The sequence below is a fragment of the Babylonia areolata genome, chromosome 28 (genome assembly GCF_041734735.1).
Source record: "Babylonia areolata isolate BAREFJ2019XMU chromosome 28, ASM4173473v1, whole genome shotgun sequence".
Lineage (NCBI taxonomy): Eukaryota > Metazoa > Mollusca > Gastropoda > Neogastropoda > Buccinidae > Babylonia > Babylonia areolata.
Genome location: NC_134903.1, coordinates 18,466,285 through 18,488,784, shown reverse-complemented (window position 1 = coordinate 18,488,784; position 22,500 = coordinate 18,466,285). Strand labels below are relative to the sequence as shown.

The window sequence follows — 22,500 nt, the reverse complement described above, 5'->3', positions numbered from 1 at the left end:
TACCAGTGTTGATACTGAGTGTGTAGTGTGTGCCTATACCTTAATGCTAATAACTGCATGCGCCAGTGTTGATACTGCATATGTAGCATGTGCCTATACCTTAACACTAATAACTGCATGCGCCAGTGTTGATACTGTGTGTGTGTAGTGTATGCCTATACCTTAACGCTAATAACTGCATGTACCAGTGTTGATACTGTGTGTGTGTGTTGTGTGTGCCTATACCTTAACGCTAATAACTGCATGTACCAGTGTTCATACTGCGTGTGTGTGTTGTGTATGCCTATACCTTAATGCTAATAACTGTATGTACCAGTGTTGATACTGAGTGTGTAGTGTGTGCCTATACCTTAACGCTAATAACTGCATGCGCCAGTGTTGATACTGCATATGTAGCATGTGCCTATACCTTAACACTAATAACTGCATGTACCAGTGTTCATACTGCGTGTGTGTGTGTTGTGTATGCCTATACCTTAACGCTAATAACTGTATGTACCAGTGTTGATACTGAGTGTGTAGTGTGTGCCTATACCTTAACGCTAATAACTGCATGTGCCAGTGTTGATACTGTGTGTGTGTAGTGTGTGCGCCTATACCTTAACGCTAATAACTGCATGTACCAGTGTTCATACTGCGTGTGTGTGTTGTGTATGCCTATACCTTAACGCTAATAACTGCATGTACCAGTGTTGATACTGTGTGTGTGTGTAGTGTATGCCTATACCTTAATGCTAATAACTGCATGCGCCAGTGTTGATACTGCATATGTAGCATGTGCCTATACCTTAACACTAATAACTGCATGTGCCAGTGTTGATACTGTGTGTGTAGTGTGTGCCTATACCTTAACACTAATAACTGCATGTACCAGTGTTCATACTGCGTGTGTGTGTGTTGTGTATGCCTATACCTTAACGCTAATAACTGTATGTACCAGTGTTGATACTGTGTGTGTAGTGTGTGCCTATACCTTAACGCTAATAACTGCATGCGCCAGTGTTGATACTGTGTGTGTGTGTAGTGTGCGCCTATACCTTAACGCTAATAACTGTATGTACCAGTGTTCATACTGTGTGTGTGTAGTGTATGCCTATACCTTAACGCTAATAACTGCATGTACCAGTGTTCACACTGTGTGTGTAGTGTGTGCCGGTGCATGCATGACCAGGAAGGTGCAGTGTGTGAAAGGAGAACTGCATGCGCATGCTTCACTGGTGATCAGATGTCTTGTAACCTTGAGTTTTTGCAAAGTGATGTTGTGAATGCAGTCTTGATCGTTTGATCAGATCTGGCCATGCTTCGGAGCAGTAAAGGGAGAGAAAAAAGTGAACATATGCCTCCCTGCGTCTCTTAGTCTGACTGCAAGAGAAGAAAGAGGAAGAACCTGAGCAATGCACCACCATATATACATGAACCCAAGGCAACCGTCCGGGCCTTCAGACAGAAGAGCAGAAATGGGAGAGAAAAAAACAAAACAGATGGCATAGACACAACACACAGTGGACGAACATGGACCCGTGAAGGAAACAGAAAAGAAAGAGAGAAAAACCCCAAAAACCCCCAGGAAACAGATGAAAGAAAGACAGAGCGAAAGACAAAAAGACGAACAGCCCGAGAAAACACAACACAGATGGAAACAACAAAAACAAGACCAACAACAACAACAGAAAAAAGAAAGAAGAAGATGAATAAGGAAAGAAACAAGGCCCACACTGAAAACGAAACAATAAACATTTCCGACAGAAGAAATCTGTCCAGCCAAACAAACCAGCTCTTTGGCAGTCAAAACTCTGACATGAAACACAGATCAGAACAGAAACAAAAACCCAAAAAAACCAGAAAGAAGACGACGAAAAAAAAAAAGGGATGATTTACAAAGTTGTGCAAAAAAAGACCCAACCCCTAACTACCAGTAATCTTTAATACCTACATCCATCTATCTCTATAATTTTCTTAACCCCTTGACTCCTGTTGACAGAGGGAGTGATGGCCTAGAGGTAACGCGTCCGCCTAGGAAGCGAGAGAATCTGAGCGCGCTGGTTCAAATCACGGCTCAGCCGCCCGATATTTTCTCCCCCTCCACTAGACCTTGAGTGGTGGTCTTGACGCTAGTCATTCGGATGAGACGATAAACCGAGGTCCCGTGTGCAGCACGCACTTTGCGCATGTAAAAGAACCCACAGCAAAACCCTGGCAAAATTCTGTAGAAAAATCCACTTCGATAGAAAAAACAAATAAAAAAACTTGCACGCAGGCAAAAAAATACAAACAAATGGGTGGCACTGTAGTGTAGCGACGCGCTCTCCCTGGGGAATTTCACACAGAGAAATCTGTTGTGATAAAAAGAAATACAAATACAAATACAAAATGTGCTGGTCACAGAATGGCTGTGCCCCCACCGATATAACTTTGAAATTACAGGTCTTGGTGTCAGTCACTATTTTTCATACAGACTTTTTCCTGTTCTGACCATACTACCGTAAAGTTCGGTCTATAAGCTGTGACTTTTACTCCAGCTTCAACCTCTGCGGCTTGTACAATGATGCGGCTGATTTGAGGATTTTAACCATCCCGGGTGTGTCACGTTCTCGTCTGTTCTTAGCTGCCATTTAGCTCACCAAAATCATGATTTCTGTCCATGAATTTTTGGATGAGCTTCAGGATAGTGTGCTGTTCACGTTTTATAAATCAAATCCGCACACATTAAAGCCTTCAGATCAGCATTCAGTTCTACTCTGCTCAAGCGTACACCCTCATCATGCCGAAAACACGATGTTATGCCTATGATGCAGCCTTCAAATTGAAGGCGGTTGACCTAGCAGACGACAGTGCAAGCGATGAACCAGCAGCGACCTCCACCTTCATGTTCATGAAGTGAAAGCGAGGCTGAAGTCAGTGACAAGATGGCGGAGGAAGCTGTGCCGGTTCTCTTCAACTCGGACACTGAAGACGAAAATTTCAGTGGATTCAGTGAGCAGGATGATGTTGAATAAATGTGACTATCCCTAAATTATGGATCTTATTTTTGTTGTGTTTATTTATTATTTTTTATGGCACTAGCAGTATTTTCGCTTGCTTTTCTTTGTGTTGTTCCCGCTTGTGTTTATTTCATAACCTACAGTATCGACAGCTTTTCTGTAGTATCAGTATGTGTTCCGGTACCGGAAATAAGTGCGGCTTATAAGCCAGTGTGGCTTATGTATGCATAAAGTTCAATTTTTTCCAAAATTTAGTGGGTGCGGCTTACATACCAGTGCGCTCAATAGACCGAACTTTATGGTACCTTTGATCAGCAGAATCAATGAATGCAATGTGAAGAAACACAAAAAGCAGTTAATGCAATTACATCTGATCTCACTCCAGTTCACATTCAGCGGTCAAGGGGTTAATCAATGAAAAAGAAAGAAAAAAACAAAAAAACATCTCCACCATCTTTTCCCCAAAAAAAGAAAATTCCCAAGGCACCTGATGATAGCAACTATCTTGGAAAGAAAATAAGAAACCTAAAAAAAAAACCAAAAAATAAAATAAAATAAAATATAAAAAAAATTCATATACACCACCCAGCTTTCAGCCCTCTCCCTTCTCATTCCTGTCTCAGTGCTGCCTACCCCCCTTTTCAAGTTCCAGGGACACACATCTTAAAAACCAGGGACAAAGCCTGACTTCCAGGGACACCTCTTATGACGTCAGATTTTACCACCTCAAAGAAAATGAAATGAAAAATTGCCTTTATTTACACTATGTACAACATCGGTGTACTTCGCAATGAAAGTTTGATGCCGTTTTGCTTTCTTCTTCGATGTAGATTCGCACTCCTTGCTGCTTCGCTTCGACGCCATTATTTCAATCTCTCTCGAAAGTTCCACATCGGCCTATACGCATGCGCGCTGGTCACACTTTTGGCGGTGTGGCCATAGTCAGTCGATGCGTATTCGCCTAAAGACTTTTTCCCGGGACACGAAACCGAAAAGTGGATTCCCGGGACGGACTGTCCGTTTTCATTGTTTTCCGGGACAAATACCCGTACCCCGGGACGGTAGGCAGCCCTGCTGTCTATATTCATTACCATCTACTTCCCCCCTCCCACCCCCACCCCACCTCACCCTTCTCTCTCCACAACTCTTGGTCACCACTATCCAATTGTCTGCAACTGTAAGTAACGCAGGGCCAAAAGGCCACAGGCCTGATCAGTAAAACATCCGTATGGTCACCACTATTTGTATTTCTTTTTATCACATCAGATTTCTCTGTGTGAAATTCGGGCTGCTCTCCCCAGGGAGAGCGCGTCGCTACACTACAGCGCCACCCATTTTTTTTTTACTTTTTTCCTGTGTGTAGTTTTATTTGTTTTTCCTATCAAAGTGGATTTTTCTACAGAATTTTGCCAGGAACAACCCTTTTGTTGCCGTGGGTTCTTTTACGTGCGCTAAATGCATGCTGCACATGAGACCTCGGTTTATCATCTCATCCGAATGACTAGCGTCCAGACCAGCACTCAAGGTCTAGCGGAGGGGGAGAAAATATCGGCGGCTGAACCGTGATTCGAACCAGCGCAGCTCAGATTCTCTCGCTTCCAAGGCGGACGCGTTACCTCTAGGCCATCACTCCACTATGGACAAAGGTTGGAACTCATGCCTTTTTCCTTTCCCTCCAAAATCCCTGCCCAGCATCCACACACGATTTGAAAAATTTTTTTTTTTTTTTTTTTAAACCCGAGGGTTAAGGACACAAACATGTTGTCAGCGGGTTTTTTTTAGGTTTTTTTTTTTTTAGGTCTTTTGTTTTTTAGTTATTGTTTTTTTTTGTTGCTTTGTTGTTGTTGTTGTAATAAAAAGGACAAAAGCAAATTCAACAAGAACTTTTTTTTTTTTTTTGTGGTCGCATTTCAAAAAGAAAGAAGAAGAAAAAAAAAGATGTGAAGTGGACGGCAGATAAAAAAAGGAAATAATAAATAAATAATAAGTTCTGACTAAATAAATAAACACAAGAGGAGGACCAGCCCACACAGTCACAAAGCAAATGTTGGAGAGGGAGAGGGGGGTGGGGGTGGGGGTGGGCAGAGAGTAAAGCTTTCACAGTTAGCGGAACACACACACACACACACACACACACACACACACACACATCACACACACACAAACACGTCATTTCACTTTCAATAAAAAAAAGCTTCAGACATGCAAACTGCATTCAGGTCAGGGCACAAGTTCCAAAACTTTGCCGAGTGGAGAAAAAAAAAAAAAAAAAAAAAAGAAAAAAAAATTAGCGTGCACAGTACAGAGGGGTCAGAAAAGCTAAAAGGGAGAGAACCAAGGGTCAGTGACAAACGAGAGACAGAGACAGAGACAGAAACAGAAAAGAGAGTGAGAGAGAGAGAGAGACGAGACAGATAAAAACAGACACACACTCAGTTTCACTTTCTCAAGGAGGCGTCACTGCGTTCGGACAAATCCATACACGCTACACCACATCTGTTGAGCAGATGCCTGACCAGCAGCATAACCCAACGCGCTTAGTCAGGCCTTGAGTGCATGCTTACATATTTGTGTACCTATGAAAGTGGATTTCATTTTACGTAATTTCGCCAGAGGACAACACTCTCGTTGCCATGGGTTCTTTTTCAGTGCGCCAAGTGCGTGCTGCACACGGGACCTCGGTTTATCGTCTCATCCGAAAGACTAGACGCTCAGTTTGATTTTCCAGTCAAACTTAGGAGAAAGGGCGAGAGCGGGATTCGAACCCACACCCTCACGGACTCTCTGTATTGGCAGCTGAGCGTCTTAACCATTCTGCCACCTTCCTCCAAACACTCAGAAAACAGAAAGTAAGATAAGTCGATAAAGAGCAAGGAGCAGCACAGGTCTAAAAAAAAAAACAACCATCAAACAGCACATCAACATGTCTGCACACACACACACACACACACACACACACACGTGCGTGCGCACACACCGCCAAAAAGGCATGCGCAGCGATGGTGATGGATTTTTTTCATCTGTCAATAAACTAATTCTGAAATCTGCTAGTATAGTATCATAGTTATCAGTGTGAGCAAGAATGGCTGAATATACATTAAACATAAATACAACAATCATCTTTTATTTTATAACCAAAATTTAAGGAAAAAAAAAACCAAACAAAAAAACCGGAAAAAAAACCCCCAATCAAGCTTAAAAGAAAAAGAATCAAATCCAAAAAAACACAAAGAAAAAATAATCAAACCACAGATGGCTGTTTAACCTCAGCTTCTCCAGTAACCAGTGTCCCTCCAAGAAAAAGAAAACAAAAGAAAAGAAAAGATATTTGAAAAAAAAAACGAAAAAAAAAAGAAGAGTCAACCCCCCCCTCTCCCCCCCCCTCCACCATGAAGAATCGAGCCATCAGTCTTTGTATCAGCTTCTCCAGTAACAAGGGTCTCTTCAAGTAAAACAAAAAGCAAAAAAAAAAGAGCCCCCCCCCCCACACACACACCACCCCTCCTCCCTTCCTCACCCCCCAGGAAAAATCGAACCATAAGTTTTTACTTCAGCTTCTTCAGTAATAAGGGCCCTCCAATGGAAAAAAAAAAAAAAAAAAAAAAAAAAAGAAAAAAAAAGAAAGTAAAAAAAAGAAAAGAAAGTAAAAAAAAAAGTAAAAAAAAAAAAAGAAAAGAAAAAGAAAGTAAAAAAAAGAAAAAGACAGAAAGTAAAAAAAAAAAAAGAAAAAGTAAAAAAAAAAAAAAAAGAAAAGAAAAAGAAAGTAAAAAAAAGAAAAAGACAGAAAGTAAAAAAAAAAAAAAGAAAAAGTAAAAAAAAAAAAAAAAGAAAAGAAAAAGAAAGTAACCCCCCCCCACCCCCCCCCCCAAAAAAAACCCAAACCCAAAAAAACATTAAAAAAAAAAAATTCATCTGAACCAGATCTTGTCACTGAAGAAAAAAAAAAAAGAGTCCACCCCCCCCTGAAAGAAAGAATCGAACCACGGGTCTCTTTTACCTCAGCTTCTCCAGCGACCAGTAGTGCGTGGCCCCGTTCTTGGCGTCCTGCACCTCCACGGCCACCACCGTGCGCGGGAAGGGCCGTGACTGCTGCTCCTCGCACCCACCCCCGGGGTCAGAGGGCAGGAGTTCAGGGGGCAGCGGGGAGTACAGCGTGTCCGTCAGCAGGACGAACTGGAACTGGACCTGTGTGTGTGTGTGTGTGGGGGGGGGTTGGGTGGGGGAAGTGCACTGTGTTTAGAGTATGTTGAGAAAATGAAGAAGATGAAGAAAGGCAAAAAAAAAAAAAAAAAAAAAAAAAAGAACGATGATTATAATGATGGAGATAATAATAATAATAACAATACAATAATAATAAAAACAATAAAAATAATAAAATCAATAATAATAATAATAAGTGCTCATTTCTTCTTCTTCTTCCTTTTATAAATATTAAGCACTTTGTTATGATGATGATGATGACAATAACCATCAATAAAAATGATGATGATGATCATGATGACGATGATAATAATAATAATAATAACAGACTGATAGATAGCTCAGTTTAACGACATATTCACTGGCACCCTTTAGGTCAAGTTGAAGTTCTCCAAGGGGCGAGTCCTGGGATGCTACTACTACCCCTACCACTACTACTACCCCTACCACAACTACCACCCCTACTACTACCCCTACCACTACTACTACCCCTACCACAACTACCACCCCTACTACTACCCCTACCACTACTACTACTACCCCTACTACTACTACTACCCCTACCACTACTACTACCCCTACCACTACTACTACCACTACCACTACTACTACCCCTACTACTACCCCTACCACTACTACTACCCCTACCACTACTACTACCCCTACAACTACCACTACCCCTACAACTACCCCTACAACTACCCCTACTACTACCCCTACCACTACTACTACCCCTACCACTACTACTACCCCTACTACTACCACTACAACTACCACTACAACTACCCCTACAACTACCCCTACCACTACAACTACCCCTACCACTACAACTACCACTACAACTACCCCTACCACTACAACTACCCCTACAACTACCCCTACCACTAAGAAGAAGAAGCATAGCATATAGCACTGAACCTCACGCACAGACGAATTAAAGCACTCACACGCAAACACACACACACACACACATACACACACGCACACACACACACACACATACAAACACACACATACCTTCTTGCTGAGTTCTACACTGATGGCATTGGCTTCCTTCAGGTAGATGGCGTTACCCCACAGGTCATCCTGCACACACACACACATGTACACTTCATCATTTTTGACTCACTTGTGTAAACAAAGTGAGTCTATGTTTTAACCCGGTGTTCGGTTGTCTCTGTGTGTGTGTGTGTGTGTGTGGTAAACTTTAACATTGACATTTTCTCTGCAAATACTTTGTCAGTTGACACCAAATTAGGCATAAAAATAGGAAAAATTCAGTTCTTTCCAGTCATCTTGTTTAAAACAATATTGCATCTCTGGGATGGGCAGAAAAAAATCAAAAAAGAAGCCTAATCATATGCAAACTGCATTTACTGTTATATTTATATTTTTTGTATTCTCTAACCTTGGCACTTTGATCTGATATTCTGACCCAACAACAAGAGCAGTCATTATTATCATTTTTTGTTCAAACAGGAACTTCTTTGCTAAGCATGGAAGTTTTATTTATTTTGCAAACGTTTTGGTGCAGATAGTAAAAAAGGGAAATTACTCTGTAATTAATGCTAGGGGACTTAATTCGAATATGGTTAGGACTTTTTTTTTCTTTTCTTTTTTTTTTTTTTTTAACGCGAAGCTTTATAATAACAAATACAGAACACATTTTAACAATTAGATTTTTTTTTTTTTAAGTGTATCACAAGTGAGTCTTGAAGGCCTTGCCTCTCTTGTCTATTATTTATTCATCTGAACCAGATCTTGTCACTGAAATAACTAATTCACCACACAGTCTATCAGCCAAAGGCGCAGTCACGGAATTTTTCAGGGTAATTTCTCACACTGTGGTATATAAATGGAAATGAAACAGTAGACAGAGCCGCTTAACTCTCTCCATATGAACAGCGAAAGAGACGATGTTAACAGCGTTTCACCCCAATTACCATCATCAAAATATTGCAAGCGGAAGGCTCTTATACTGAAGACGTGAATGTTGACAAAGAATACCACAATTCTGACGACGGAAGCTAAAGGTTGGGTCATTCAGACACCCACTGGACATCCAAGGGGTCTGTGTAGAGGAGAAGAGAGGACTGACCGTACAAAAAACAGAGAATACAAAAGAAACAATTATCCACCCATCAGTTTCAGAATGTTGCACACTGCTTGAGTCTTCATTACGGAGTAGATTTCAAACAAAAGCTGGTGACCAGATTCTATATCAAAAGAAATGGATTTATACCACAAAAAAAAAAAAAAAAAAAATGCTTTCAGGACAAAGTTTCGTAAAAACACAACAATGTATGCGAATGCTCTAGTGACACATGGACACACACATACCAACACGTCCCCCCCCCCAGGCCCCCCCCCCCCCCCCACACACACACACAAATGACATCCACATATGCATGCACTCTAGTCACACACACTTAACACACACACACACACACACTCCTTTACACAATCACACACAATGCACCAACACACACACAGACACACACATACACATCATCATTCTCCCTAAACACACAAACAAACCCACCTACACACACAACACCCACCCTGTGGCCCAAGCACACTCACTTCCCCCCCCCACCCTCCCCCCAACACACACACACCACCACCATCACCACCAACCCCAACACTTACACACCAACACACACACACACACACATATACAAAACGCACCAACACACATGTTGATATATGTCGTCCAAATGCAAAGCCTAGTGAATTGATCCTGCTAACAGAAATACAGCCAAGGCTGGCGAAATTTGTTCATGAATGTTTCTCTTCTTAATATGCTCATGTTTATGTTTCATTGTGTCTTATAAACTTTAAGGTTTTATGACAATAAAAAGTATTCTATTCCATTCTATTCTTCACATATACACAAACCACCCACACACCACACACACACACCAACACCCCCCCGCCCCACACACATTAACACACACATATATATACAAAACATACTTCCCCTACCCCGCCCCCCCTGCACCCACATACACACCCTCCTCCCCCGTCACTCACCCTCAGGGAGGTAAACTGGTGGTACTTCCACTTGCGGAAAGCCCAGGCAGCCAGTTCCGCCTCACGCTCTGTCCACTTCACTTCTGTCACATCAAAAGGAGGAGTTTGTATTATACTCCATGTTTGGTGATACATATACTTACCATGTCAAACTGATGCAAACTAGGCCTATCGGTTTGCTCTGCTTGGCCAAATTTCGCGCGGCTAACAGTGAAAAGACGAGCAGTCTTGCCCCCGGTCCGCTCTCAGCCAATCAAACGCCTCTAAAAGCTATAAGCGCTGAATCATTCCTTTGGCCAAGGCTCTCCACGCCATCTTGTCAGGTTTACGCTCTGTCTCGTCTTACGCTTTTTTTGGCTATTAAGCGTATTCATTTGGCCTTAATTTGCTGCATGCGGCTTGTCTGTATTGTATTCTTACATTCTGTGTACTCGATTCGACTCGGCACCCTCGATTCGTTCGTTTTTCTCTACCTCTAAGTCGATCCTGTCTTTCCTTTCTCTGTTGGGGGTCGGATTTTCGCTGGGTGCCTAAGCGCGGGTTCCATGCCTCGTGTGCCATACCACGAAGGCAGGGATCATGATGCTGGGACTGAGACTCGGCAAGAGACTCTCCCGGGCCCGGAAGGAAATTTTCTATCTAAAATTACGTTTAAATAACATACTTACCGTGACCCAACTAGTGCAGACTCCGGCAGGGGTCTGACATTCCTGTCCTGTGCAAACTACTACCCGCCTATGCGGAGAAAAGAGAGCAACTACGGCCGATAACCTCCCGGAAGTAGGTAACCTCCCCTTTGTCCCGCTAGCTAGCGCCCTCTTTTTCCGGCAGCCATCTCGACACCTGTTCCTGTGCTCTGCATACGGCTAAGTTTTTTCGTATTTCTTTCTGTCTTTCGACTCTTTGGCGTCAATCATCAATAATAATAATAATAATAATAATGATAATCCACAACTTTTCTGTGGCGCGATATCCAGTACTAATGCTGCTCAAAGCGCCTTACATCACTGAGCCACATATAAACATAGCATTACAACAGCTCAATCCAATGCATTCACAGAATGAATAAAAAAAAAAAAGCATGATCCACCAAACAATAAAAATATCGAAGTAAATAATGCTTAGATTAAAAAGAAATACATTCCTTAAAAACACACCGTTTTTAGACACACACATACATGTGCGCACACACTCACACTTGCAAACACACACACACACAACACAAACACACACACACAACATGCACGTGCGCGCCCAGACACATTACCCTGGTAAATATATCAACTGCACTAAAACAGGATTACGTGAGAATAAATATCTCTGGCACAAAACTCCATGTGGCGAACAGACTTTGGACTATCCACCTTGCTGATTACAGAAATGTTTGTGGAAAAGGTGCGTTTAAGACTTGAAGGTTTGTAGATCAGGAGCATTTCTGAGGGACGATGGCAAAGAATTCCAAATTTGGGGTACTTGAGCCCTAAAAGACTTTTTCCCTGCACATTTTAAATTAGTTCTTGGGACTTCAAGTAACCTTTCAGAACTGGATCTTAGCGTTCTGCATGGTTTGTACGTTTCCTGCACAGAGGAGAGATACGGGGGAAGAGATTCATCAAAATGTTGAGAGTGAAATAGTTGGCACTGTGCACTGAGGACTGGGTGGACCCTATCAGAGGTGGGGGGCAGGCCCGTGGCCAGCCCCTATCCAGAGCTGAGTGTATTATGGGGTCAAATGGGAAGACTGGGACCACACAGTCAAGGCTCATCCACTTCACGAATGGGTCTATGTGCTTAACACTCTCCATACGAACGGCGAAAGAGACGACATTAACAGCGTTTCATCCCAATTACCATCATCAAAATATTGCAAGCAGAACGCTCTTATACTGAAGAGGTGAATGTTGACAAAGAATACCACAGTTCTGACGACGGAAGCTAAAGGTTGGGTCATTCTGACACCCACTGGACATCTGAGGGGTCTGTGTAGAGGAGAAGAGAGGACTGGCCGTACTGACTGAGTTAAGTTTCCAGATCAAACTGCATGTGTCTGGATATCTCAGCCTGCTTCACAGCTGGATTGTCTGGGATATATCATGAGAGTACAGCCTTGTCCGGTAGTCCCACACCTGACTGAACCCCTTAGCAAAATCATCATCCCTGTCATCATTCATCATCAGCTTCTTCTTCTTCTTCTTCTGCATTCACTCATATGCACACGAGTGGGCTTTTACGTTTTCGGGGGTGTGCATGCTGGGTATGTTCTTGTTTCTATAACCCACCGAACGCTGACATGGATTACAGGATCTTTAACGTGCGTATTTGATCTTCTGCTTGCATATACACACGAAGGGGGTTCAGGCACTAGCAGGTCTGCACATATGTTGACCTGGGAGATCGTAAAAATCTCCACCCTTTTCCCACCAGGCGCCGTCACCCGGGACCCTCAGACTGACAGTCCAACACTTTAACCACTCGGCTATTGCGCCCGTCATTCATCATCAGCGAAATGCAGAAAACACAGTATCCCATATTCTAAGGCACAAAAAAAAAAGGATTAACAATAAATCATTACAGTCATAGGCAGTCACTCTCATTGAACACATTACCATAAACTACTTCTATCACATGAAATGAATCAATAAAATATAGATATTAAAACAATGAAGTGTGGTAACTCTCTCCAACTTCATACAACTTCAAGTCAATGCTGCTCATGCTACCTGTTCAGCTAGCTTCACTGCTTTTTTACAATTCAAGTCAAAAATACATCAAGGCAACCATGTGTTTGTTCTGTATTGTCTGTATGTTCTCTGTAGCATATTCAGGATTAAGAAGCTATGCCAGTCTTGAATAAAAGCTTATTTGTGTTGGCACATTTCTTCTGTCATTGCTGCTGTGTGCACATGTCTAATGATTGGTATGAGGACAAGCAACCCATAGTTTTCTTTTTTAAGGAAGTGTCTGCCCAGGACCAATGAATATGTACGGAGCAGAATTAAGAACCTTGCTGGACCTCAGGAACCTAACTGTGAAGAGATGCAAGCTGATATGGTTTGGGCACAACACATGACACACCAGTCTGTCCAAAACAATCATGCAAGGCACCATCGAGGGCGGGAGAAGAAGAGAAAGACAGCGGAAGAACTGGCATGAGAACATCAAAGAATGGACCGGACTCCATACACATGAGCTGCTGCTGACAGAGACAGATGGAGAAGGTTTCCCACAACGACTACTCTGTAGTTATGGGCCTGAGGCTGAGAGGCTGGCTTTGTTCCAATGTGCCTTTTACTTGCCTGTGTGCTAGCTGAATCAGTCTCCTAGCCTCTTTGTCAGTCATGTCCAACTACAATCATCAGGACAACCATCTGGGCTGGAATCTGATTTCAGAGGAGAGTGTCTTGCCCAAGTTATATCCCCACTCTGAGCCAACTGGTTTTAGGATAGTCTGCGTTTGGATGGTTCCCAAAGGCCAACTAGTTCTTTACACCAAATATGTCTCTCAGTCAGGCGCAATAGCAGAGTGGTTAAAGCGTCAGACTTTCAATCTGAGGGTCCTGGGTTCCAATCTCAGTAACAGCTCCTGGTGGGTAAAGGGTGGAGATTTTTTCCATTCTCCCAGGTCAACATATGTGCAGACCTGTTTGTGCCTGAACCCCCTTCGTGTGTATACGGCAAGCAGAAGATCAAATATGCACAAAAAAGATCCTGTAATCCATGTCAGCATTCCGTGGGTAATGGAAACAAGAACATACCCAGCATGCACACCGCCCCCCCCCCCCCCCTCCCCCCCATGAAAACGGAGTATGGCTGCCTAAATGGCAGGGTTAAATCCGTCATACACGTGAAAGCCCACTCGTGTTCATGCAAGTGAATGCGGGAGGTACAGCCCACGAACGAAGAAGAAGAAGAAGAAGATGTCTCTCACCCTCTGGCTCCTCCTCGTCGATGTCGAAGAACTGACTGGTGACCACACTGGACATCATGGAGTTCCTTTCCACCTGCTCCTGAAGGCTCTGGATGCGGTTCTCATAGTCCTGCAGGGAGGGCAGGGACACACAGCCATTGGTCATCAATGATAAAACAAAGTGAGGAAGGAAGGAAACATTCTGTATTTGTATTTGTATTTATTTTTATCACAATATATTTCTCTGTGTGAAATTCGGGCTGCTCTCCCCAGGGAGAGCGCGTCGCTACACTACAGCACCACCCATTTTTTAAAAATATTTTTTCCTGCGTGCAGTTTTATTTGTTTTTCCTATCGAAGTGGATTTTTCTACGGAATTTTGCCAGGAACAACCCTTTTGTTGCCGTGGGTTCTTTTACGTGTGCTAAAGTTCATGCTTGCACAAGGGACCTCGGTTTATCGTCTCATCCGAGTGACTAGCGTCCAGACCACCACTCAAGGTCTAGTGGAGGGGGAGAAAATATCGGCGGCTGAGCCGTGATTCGAACCAGTGCGCTCAGATTCTCTCGCTTCCTATGCGGATGCGTTACCTCTAGGCCATCACTCCACTAGAAGTAAGGAGAAATAAAAAAAAAAGAAGGGATGAAGAATGGAAGGGGAAAGGGATAGAAGGAAGAGAGGGAGGAGGTAAGAAATGGTAGCTGGAGGGAAGAAGGAAGGAAGGAAGGAAGGGAGGGAGGAAGGGTAGTTGGAGGGAGGAAGGAAGGAAGGAAGGGAGGGAGGAGGTAAGAAATGGTAGCTGGAGGAAGGAAGGAAGGAAGGGTAGTTGGAGGGAGGAAGGAAGGAAGGAAGGAAGAGAGCGAGGAGGTAAGAAATGGTAGCTGGAGGGAAGAAGGAAGGAAGGGTAGTTGGAGGGAGGAAGGAAGGAAGGAAGGAAGAGAGCGAGGAGGTAAGAAATGGTAGCTGGAGGGAAGAAGGAAGGAAGGGAGGGAGGGAGGAAGGAAGGAAGGAAGGGAGGGAGGAGGTAAGAAATGGTAGCTGGAGGGAAGAAGGAAGGAAGGAAGGAAGGAAGGGAGGGAGGAAGGAAAGGAAGGAAGGAAGAGAGCGAGGAGGTAAGAAATGGTAGCTGGAGGGAAGAAGGAAGGAAGGGAGGGAGGGAGGAAGGAAGGAAGGGAGGGAGGAGGTAAGAAATGGTAGCTGGAGGGAAGAAGGAAGGAAGGGAGGGAGGAAGGAAGGAAGGGAGGGAGGAGGTAAGAAATGGTAGCTGGAGGGAAGAAGGAAGGAAGGAAGGAAGGGAGGGAGGAAGGAAGGGAGGGAGGAGGTAAGAAATGGTAGCTGGAGGGAAGAAGGAAGGAAGGAAGGAAGGAAGGGAGGAAGGAAGGAAGGGAGGGAGGAGGTAAGAAATGGTAGCTGGAGGGAAGAAGGAAGGAAGGGAGGGAGGAAGGACAGGTAGTTGGAGGGAGGAAGGAAGGAAGAAAGGGAGGGAGGAAGGAAAGAATGGAGGAAGGAAGGAAGGAAAGAGGGAAGAGGTAAGAAATGGTAGCTGGACGGAAGAAGGAAGAAAGGAAGGGTAGTTGGAGGGAGGAAGGAAGGAAGAAAGGGAGGGAGGAAGGAAAGAAGGGAGGAAGGAAGGAAGGAAGGAAGGGGGGAGGAAGGAAAGAAGGGAGGAAGAGAGGGAGGAGGTAAGGAGGGGTAGTTGGAGGAAGGAAGGAAGGGAGGAAGAAAGGGAGGGAGGGAGGGATAAAGACAGGAAGAGCAGAAGGAAGCAAAGGATAGATGAGAGGGAGGAGAAGGGAAGGAAGCAAATATAGAAGGAAGGAAGGAAGAAAGAAAAGAAAAAAAAAAGATAGACGGGAGAAATGGAGAGAAAAAGAGGAGGGACAGAAGGGAGGAAAAAGGGAAGGAAGGAAGGCAGGAAGGAAGGATATAAAGAAGAATGAAAGAAAGGAAGGAGGAAAGAAAGAAAAGAAAAAGGATAGATGGGAGGAAGGGCAGAAGAAAGGGATGAGGGATAGAGAGAAGGGAGAGAGGGAGAAAGGATGGAAGGAAGAAAGAAAAGAAAGAAACAAAGAAAGAAAGAAACACTAACATTCAAACACATCAACTCAAACTCACACACACATACATGTATGCACACACACACACACACACACATTCTCTGTCTCTCTCTCTTCTCTTACACACACACACACACGCACACTCAATTACACACACATTCTCTGTCTCACCCACACAGACACATTACAGACAAACACACACATACTCTAACTCTCCCTGTGTGTGTGCATGCGTGCGTGCGTGCATGTGTGTGTGTGTGTGTGTCTCTCTCTCACTCTCTCTCTATATATATATACATATCTCTCTCTCACATCCAGACAGACACATCACAATCAGACACACAGACACAAGCACATCAAATAAAAAAAACAACAACAAACAACAAAAGAAACACACAAAAAAATCCCACACCCTACCTGGCGCTGTTGTTCAAACAGAAGGTCGGCCTCTTCCTTCTCCTTACGATACTGCTCCTCCAGAGTCACCAGCCTGCACACCCAACACCCACCTCTTTCACTGGCTGTGTGATAGTCATTGTCAGCACTGTCCCACTAGGTTTCACACCCACCACCCACACCCTTCACTGACTGCATGACAGTCATTGTCAGTACTGTCCCACTAGGTTTCACACCCACCACCCACATCTTACACTCGCTGCATGATAGTCATTGTCAGTACTGTCCCACTAGGTTTCACACCCACACCCTTCACTGACTGCATGATAGTCATTGTCAGTACTGTCCCACTAGGTTTCACACCCACCTCTTTCACTGACTGCATGATAGTCATTGTCAGTACTGTCCCACTAGGTTTCACACCCACCTCTTACACTGACTGCATGATAGTCATTGTCAGTACTGTCCCACTAGGTTTCACACCCACACCCTTCACTGACTGCATGATAGTCACTGTCAGTACTGTCCCACTAGGTTTCACACCCACCTCTTTCACTGACTGCATGATAGTCATTGTCAGCACTGTCCCACTAGGTTTCACACCCACCTCTTTCACTGACTGCGTGATAGTCATTGTCAGTACTGTCCCACTAGGTTTCACACCCACCTCTTTCACTGTCTGCATGACAGTCATTGTCAGTACTGTCCCACTAGGTTTCACACCCACCATCCACCTCTTACACTGACTGCATGATAGTCATTGTCAGTACTGTCCCACTAGGTTTCACACCCACCTCTTTCACTGACTGCATGATAGTCATTGTCAGTACTGTCCCACTAGGTTTCACACCCACCTCTTTCACTGACTGCATGATAGTCATTGTCAGTACTGTCCCACTAGGTTTCACACCCACCTCTTTCACTGACTGCATGATAGTCATTGTCAGTACTGTCCCACTAGGTTTCACACCCACCACCCACACCCTTCACTGACTGCATGATAGTCATTGTCAGTACTGTCCCACTAGGTTTCACACCCACCACCCACACCCTTCACTGACTGCATGACAGTCATTGTCAGCACTGTCCCACTAGGTTTCACACCCACCTCTTTCACTGACTGCGTGATTATCATTGTCAGTACTGTCCAACTAGGTTTCACACCCACCTCTTTCACTGACTGCGTGATTATCATTGTCAGTACTGTCCCACTAGGTTTCACACCCACCATCCACCTCTTACACTGACTGCATGATAGTCATTGTCAGCACTGTCCCACTAGGTTTCACACCCACCTCTTTCACTGACTGCATGATAGTCACTGTCAGCACTGTCCCACTAGGTTTCACACCCACCTCTTTCACTGACTGCATGATAGTCAATGTCAGCACTGTCCCACTAGGTTTCACACCCACCTCTTTCACTGACTGCATGATAGTCATTGTCAGTACTGTCCCACTAGGTTTCACACCCACCACCCACATCGTACACTCTTTGCATGATTATCACTGTCAGTACTGTCCCACTAGGTTTCACACCCACCGCCCACATCTTACACTCTTTGCATGATTATCATTGTCAGTACTGTCCCACTAGGTTTCACACCCACCTCTTTCACTGACTGCATGATAGTCATTGTCAGCACTGTCCCACTAGGTTTCACACCCACCTCTTTCACTGACTGCATGATAGTCACTGTCAGTACTGTCCCACTAGGTTTCACACCTCTTTCACTGACTGTGTGATAGTCATTATCAGTACTGTCCCACTAGGTTTCACACCCACCTCTTTCACTGACTGCATGATAGTCATTGTCAGTACTGTCCCACTAGGTTTCACACCCACCGCCCACATCTTACACTCTGCATGATTATCATTGTCAGTACTGTCCTACTAGGTTTCACACCCACCACCCACATCTTACACTCTATGCATGATAGTCATTGTCAGTACTGTCCCACTAGGTTTCACACCCACCACCCACCTCTTACACTGACTGCATCATAGTCATTGTCAGTACTGTCCCACTAGGTTTCACACCCACCACCCACCTCTTTCACTGACTGCATGATAGTCATTGTCAGTACTGTCCCACTAGGTTTCACACCCACCTCTTTCACTGACTGCATGATAGTCATTGTCAGTACTGTCCCACTAGGTTTCACACCCACCACCCACCTCTTTCACTTGCTGCATGATAGTCACTGTCAGTACTGTCCCACTAGGTTTCACACCCACCACCCACCTCTTTCACTTGCTGCATGATAGTCACTGTCAGTACTGTCCCACTAGGTTTCACACCCACCACCAACATCCTTCACTGACTGTATGATAGTCATTGTCAGTACTGTCCCACTAGGTTTCACACCCACCATCCACCTCTTTCAATGACTGCATGATAGTCATTGCCAGTACTGTCCCACTAGGTTTCACACCCACCACCCACCCCTTTCACTGACTGCATGATAGTCATTGTCAGTACTGTCCCACTAGGTTTCACACCCACCTCTTTCACTGACTGCATGATAGTCATTGTCAGCACTGTCCCACTAGGTTTCACACCCACCATCCACCTCTTTCACTGACTGCATGATAGTCATTGTCAGCACTGTCCCACTAGGTTTCACACCCACCATCCACCTCTTTCACTGACTGCATGATAGTCATTGTCAGTACTGTCCTACTAGGTTTCACACCCACCACCCACCTCTTTCACTGACTGCATGATAGTCATTGTCAGTACTGTCCCACTAGGTTTCACACCCACCTCTTTCACTGACTGCATGATAGTCATTGTCAGTACTGTCCCACTAGGTTTCACACCCACCTCTTTCACTGACTGCATGATAGTCATTGTCAGTACTGTCCCACTAGGTTTCACACCCACCTCTTTCACTGACTGCATGATAGTCATTGTCAGTACTGTCCCACTAGGTTTCACACACACCGCCCACCTCTTCCACTGACTGCATGATAGTCATTGTCAGTACTGTCCCACTAGGTTTCACACCCACCTCTTTCACTGACTGCATGATAGTCATTGTCAGTACTGTCCCACTAGGTTTCACACCCACCTCTTTCACTGACTGCATGATAGTCATTGTCAGCACTGTCCCACTAGGTTTCACACCCACCTCTTTCACGGACTGCATGATAGTCATTGTCAGTACTGTCCCTCTAGGTTTCACACCCACCGCCCACATCTTAAACTCTTTGCATGATAGTCATTGTCAGTACTGTCCCACTAGGTTTCACACCCATCTCTTTCACTGACTGCATGATAGTCATTGTCAGTACTGTCCCACTAGGTTTCACACCCACCACCCACCTCTTTCACTGACTGCATGATAGTCATTGTCAGTACTGTCCCACTAGGTTTCACACCCACCTCTTTCACTGACTGCATGATAGTCATTGTCAGTACTGTCCCACTAGGTTTCACACCCACCTCTTTCACTGACTGCATGATAGTCATTGTCAGTACTGTCCCACTAGGTTTCACACCCACCTCTTTCACTGACTGCATGATAGTCATTGTCAGTACTGTCCCACTAGGTTTCACACCCACCTCTTTCACTGACTGCATGATAGTCATTGTCAGTACTGTCCCACTAGGTTTCACACCCACCTCTTTCACTGACTGCATGATAGTCATTGTCAGTACTGTCCCACTAGGTTTCACACCCACCACCCACCTCTTACACTGACTGCATCATAGTCATTGTCAGTACTGTCCCACTAGGTTTCACACCCACCGCCCACATCTTTCACTGACTGCATGATAGTCACTGTCAGTACTGTCCCACTAGGTTTCACACCCACCTCTTTCACTGACTGCATGATAGTCATTGTCAGTACTGTCCCACAAGGTTTCACACCCACCTCTTTCACTGACTGCATGATAGTCATTGTCAGTTTCAGTTTCAGTTTCAGTAGCTCAAGGAGGCGTCACTGCATTCGGACAAAACCATATACGCTACACCACATCTGCCAAGCAGATGCCTGACCAGCAGCGTAACCCAACGTCAGTACTGTCCTACTAGGTTTCACACCCACCACTCACCTCTTACACTCTTTGCATGATTATCATTGTCAGTACTGTCCCACTAGGTTTCACACCCACCACCCGCCTCTTACACTGACTGCATGATAGTCATTGTCAGTACTGCCCCACTAGGTTTCACACCTCTTTCATTGACTGTGTGATAGTCATTATCCGCCTGTCCCAAGAATTATAGTCATGTTTGACTGTGATCATCAGAACAGCACAGGAGGCAACTGCAGTCCCATCCATCTGGGCTAGAATTTGATAAAAGTGGAGAATGTCTTTCCCAAGTCACATCGCCACTCTCTTGGCCAAGAGGGTTTTTAGGACAGTCAGCGTTGGGATGGTTCCCAAAGGCCAGCTAGCCCCCAAGGCTACAGCACTGAGAGCCAGTGCAAATTTGCCTCCTAGTTTCGAGAGTTGCAGTCTTCCACAAAAGACGAAGCTGTAAATGATTTCCCTTTGCAAATGGAGAAACCACTGATAACACAGCTCTCACTTTGCTGTTGGCCCGGCTGTAAACTTATGTCGATCTGTGACATAAGCTACCTGTCAATTTATGTTTCACACCAACCATCCACCTCCTTCACTGGCTGTGGGATAATCATCGTCACTCCTGTCCCACCATGTTTCAGTTTCAGTTTCTCAACGGAGGCATCACTGCATTCGGACAAATCCATACAACACCACATCTGCTTGGCAGATGCCTGACCAGCAGTGTAACCCAATGCACTTGGTCAGGTTTTGAGTGCATGCATATATATATATATATATATATATATATATATATATATATATATATATTTGTTATTTTATTTTTTGCTATTTTTTAATTTTTATTTATTTATTTTTTCTCAAGGCCTGACTAAGCGCGTTGGGTTACGCTGCTGGTCAGGCATCTGCTTGGCAGATGTGGTGTAGCGTATATGGACTTGTCCGAACGCAGTGACGCCTCCTTAAGCTACTGAAACTGAAACTGAAACTGTCCAGACCATCTGGACCAGAATTTGATCATAGTGGAGAGTGTCTTGCCTATGTTACAGCCCCACTCTTTCAACCAAGAGGGCTTTAAAACAGCGCTGGGATGGCCCCCAAAGGCCAACGATCCCACAAGGCTGCAGCACTAAGTGCCAGCTGCAACATCTCCTCCACGTTTGAGAGTCACAGTCCTTCACCAAAGACTGGTGGTGTGTGTCCATTGAGATCGATGATGACCATCGTTGTCATCCAGCTGGGGGATGGGGGGAGGGTGGTGGTGGTGGGGGGGGATGCTCATGAATCTATCTGTGAATGCGCATATGGCTGAATAGTCCAATCTGCGCATGAAATGTTCGCTGACAGTTGGGGCAGACAAAGACAGGCATATCATTGTCAGGGAGCTTGTTTGCCGTGACTTTCTGGCCTGCCTCTTCTGAACAGCTGCAGCAGTCCTGTTGGCCTCGCACAACTTGGCGCCTTTGTGCACAGCAGCGCGCTCATTTGTCACGGTCCACTGCAGATTCCTCCCAGGAGTCAGGGTTGATATCAAATGCTTTCAGAGAGACTTTCAGAGTATCTCTGAAGTGCTTCTTCTGACCTCCGTGTGATCTCTTCCCTTGTGCACCAAAGACTAAGCTGTTAATGATTTCCTACTGCGGTGGAGAAACCATTCAGCATACAGATCTCACTTTGTTGTTGGCCTAAATCTAAAGGTTTCATGACAACTGTATAAAACTCTTGATTCCCTCCAACTATTCTGCTCGCTCACACATGCACAAGCATGTGTGCATGCACATATGCACACACACACACACACACACACACACACACACACACACACACACTTAGTGACTTACACACACACACACACAGACACACACATGTACACACACACACACACAC

The 22,500-nt window shown here is 44.6% G+C and overlaps 1 protein-coding gene across 1 annotated transcript in view; it reads right to left on the bottom strand.

Moving 5' to 3' along the window:
• Positions 1 to 22,500, bottom strand: part of LOC143301915 (kinesin-like protein unc-104) — a 174,959-nt gene that overhangs the window by 75,331 nt on the left and 77,128 nt on the right. The window contains exons 20-24 of the mRNA XM_076616358.1: positions 16,596 to 16,668; positions 14,143 to 14,251; positions 10,215 to 10,297; positions 8,199 to 8,267; positions 6,979 to 7,166 (exon numbers count right to left, since the gene is read on the bottom strand). Of these exons, the coding sequence (XP_076472473.1) occupies positions 6,979 to 7,166; positions 8,199 to 8,267; positions 10,215 to 10,297; positions 14,143 to 14,251; positions 16,596 to 16,668 (522 nt within the window). The remainder of the gene's footprint in view (positions 1 to 6,978; positions 7,167 to 8,198; positions 8,268 to 10,214; positions 10,298 to 14,142; positions 14,252 to 16,595; positions 16,669 to 22,500) is intronic.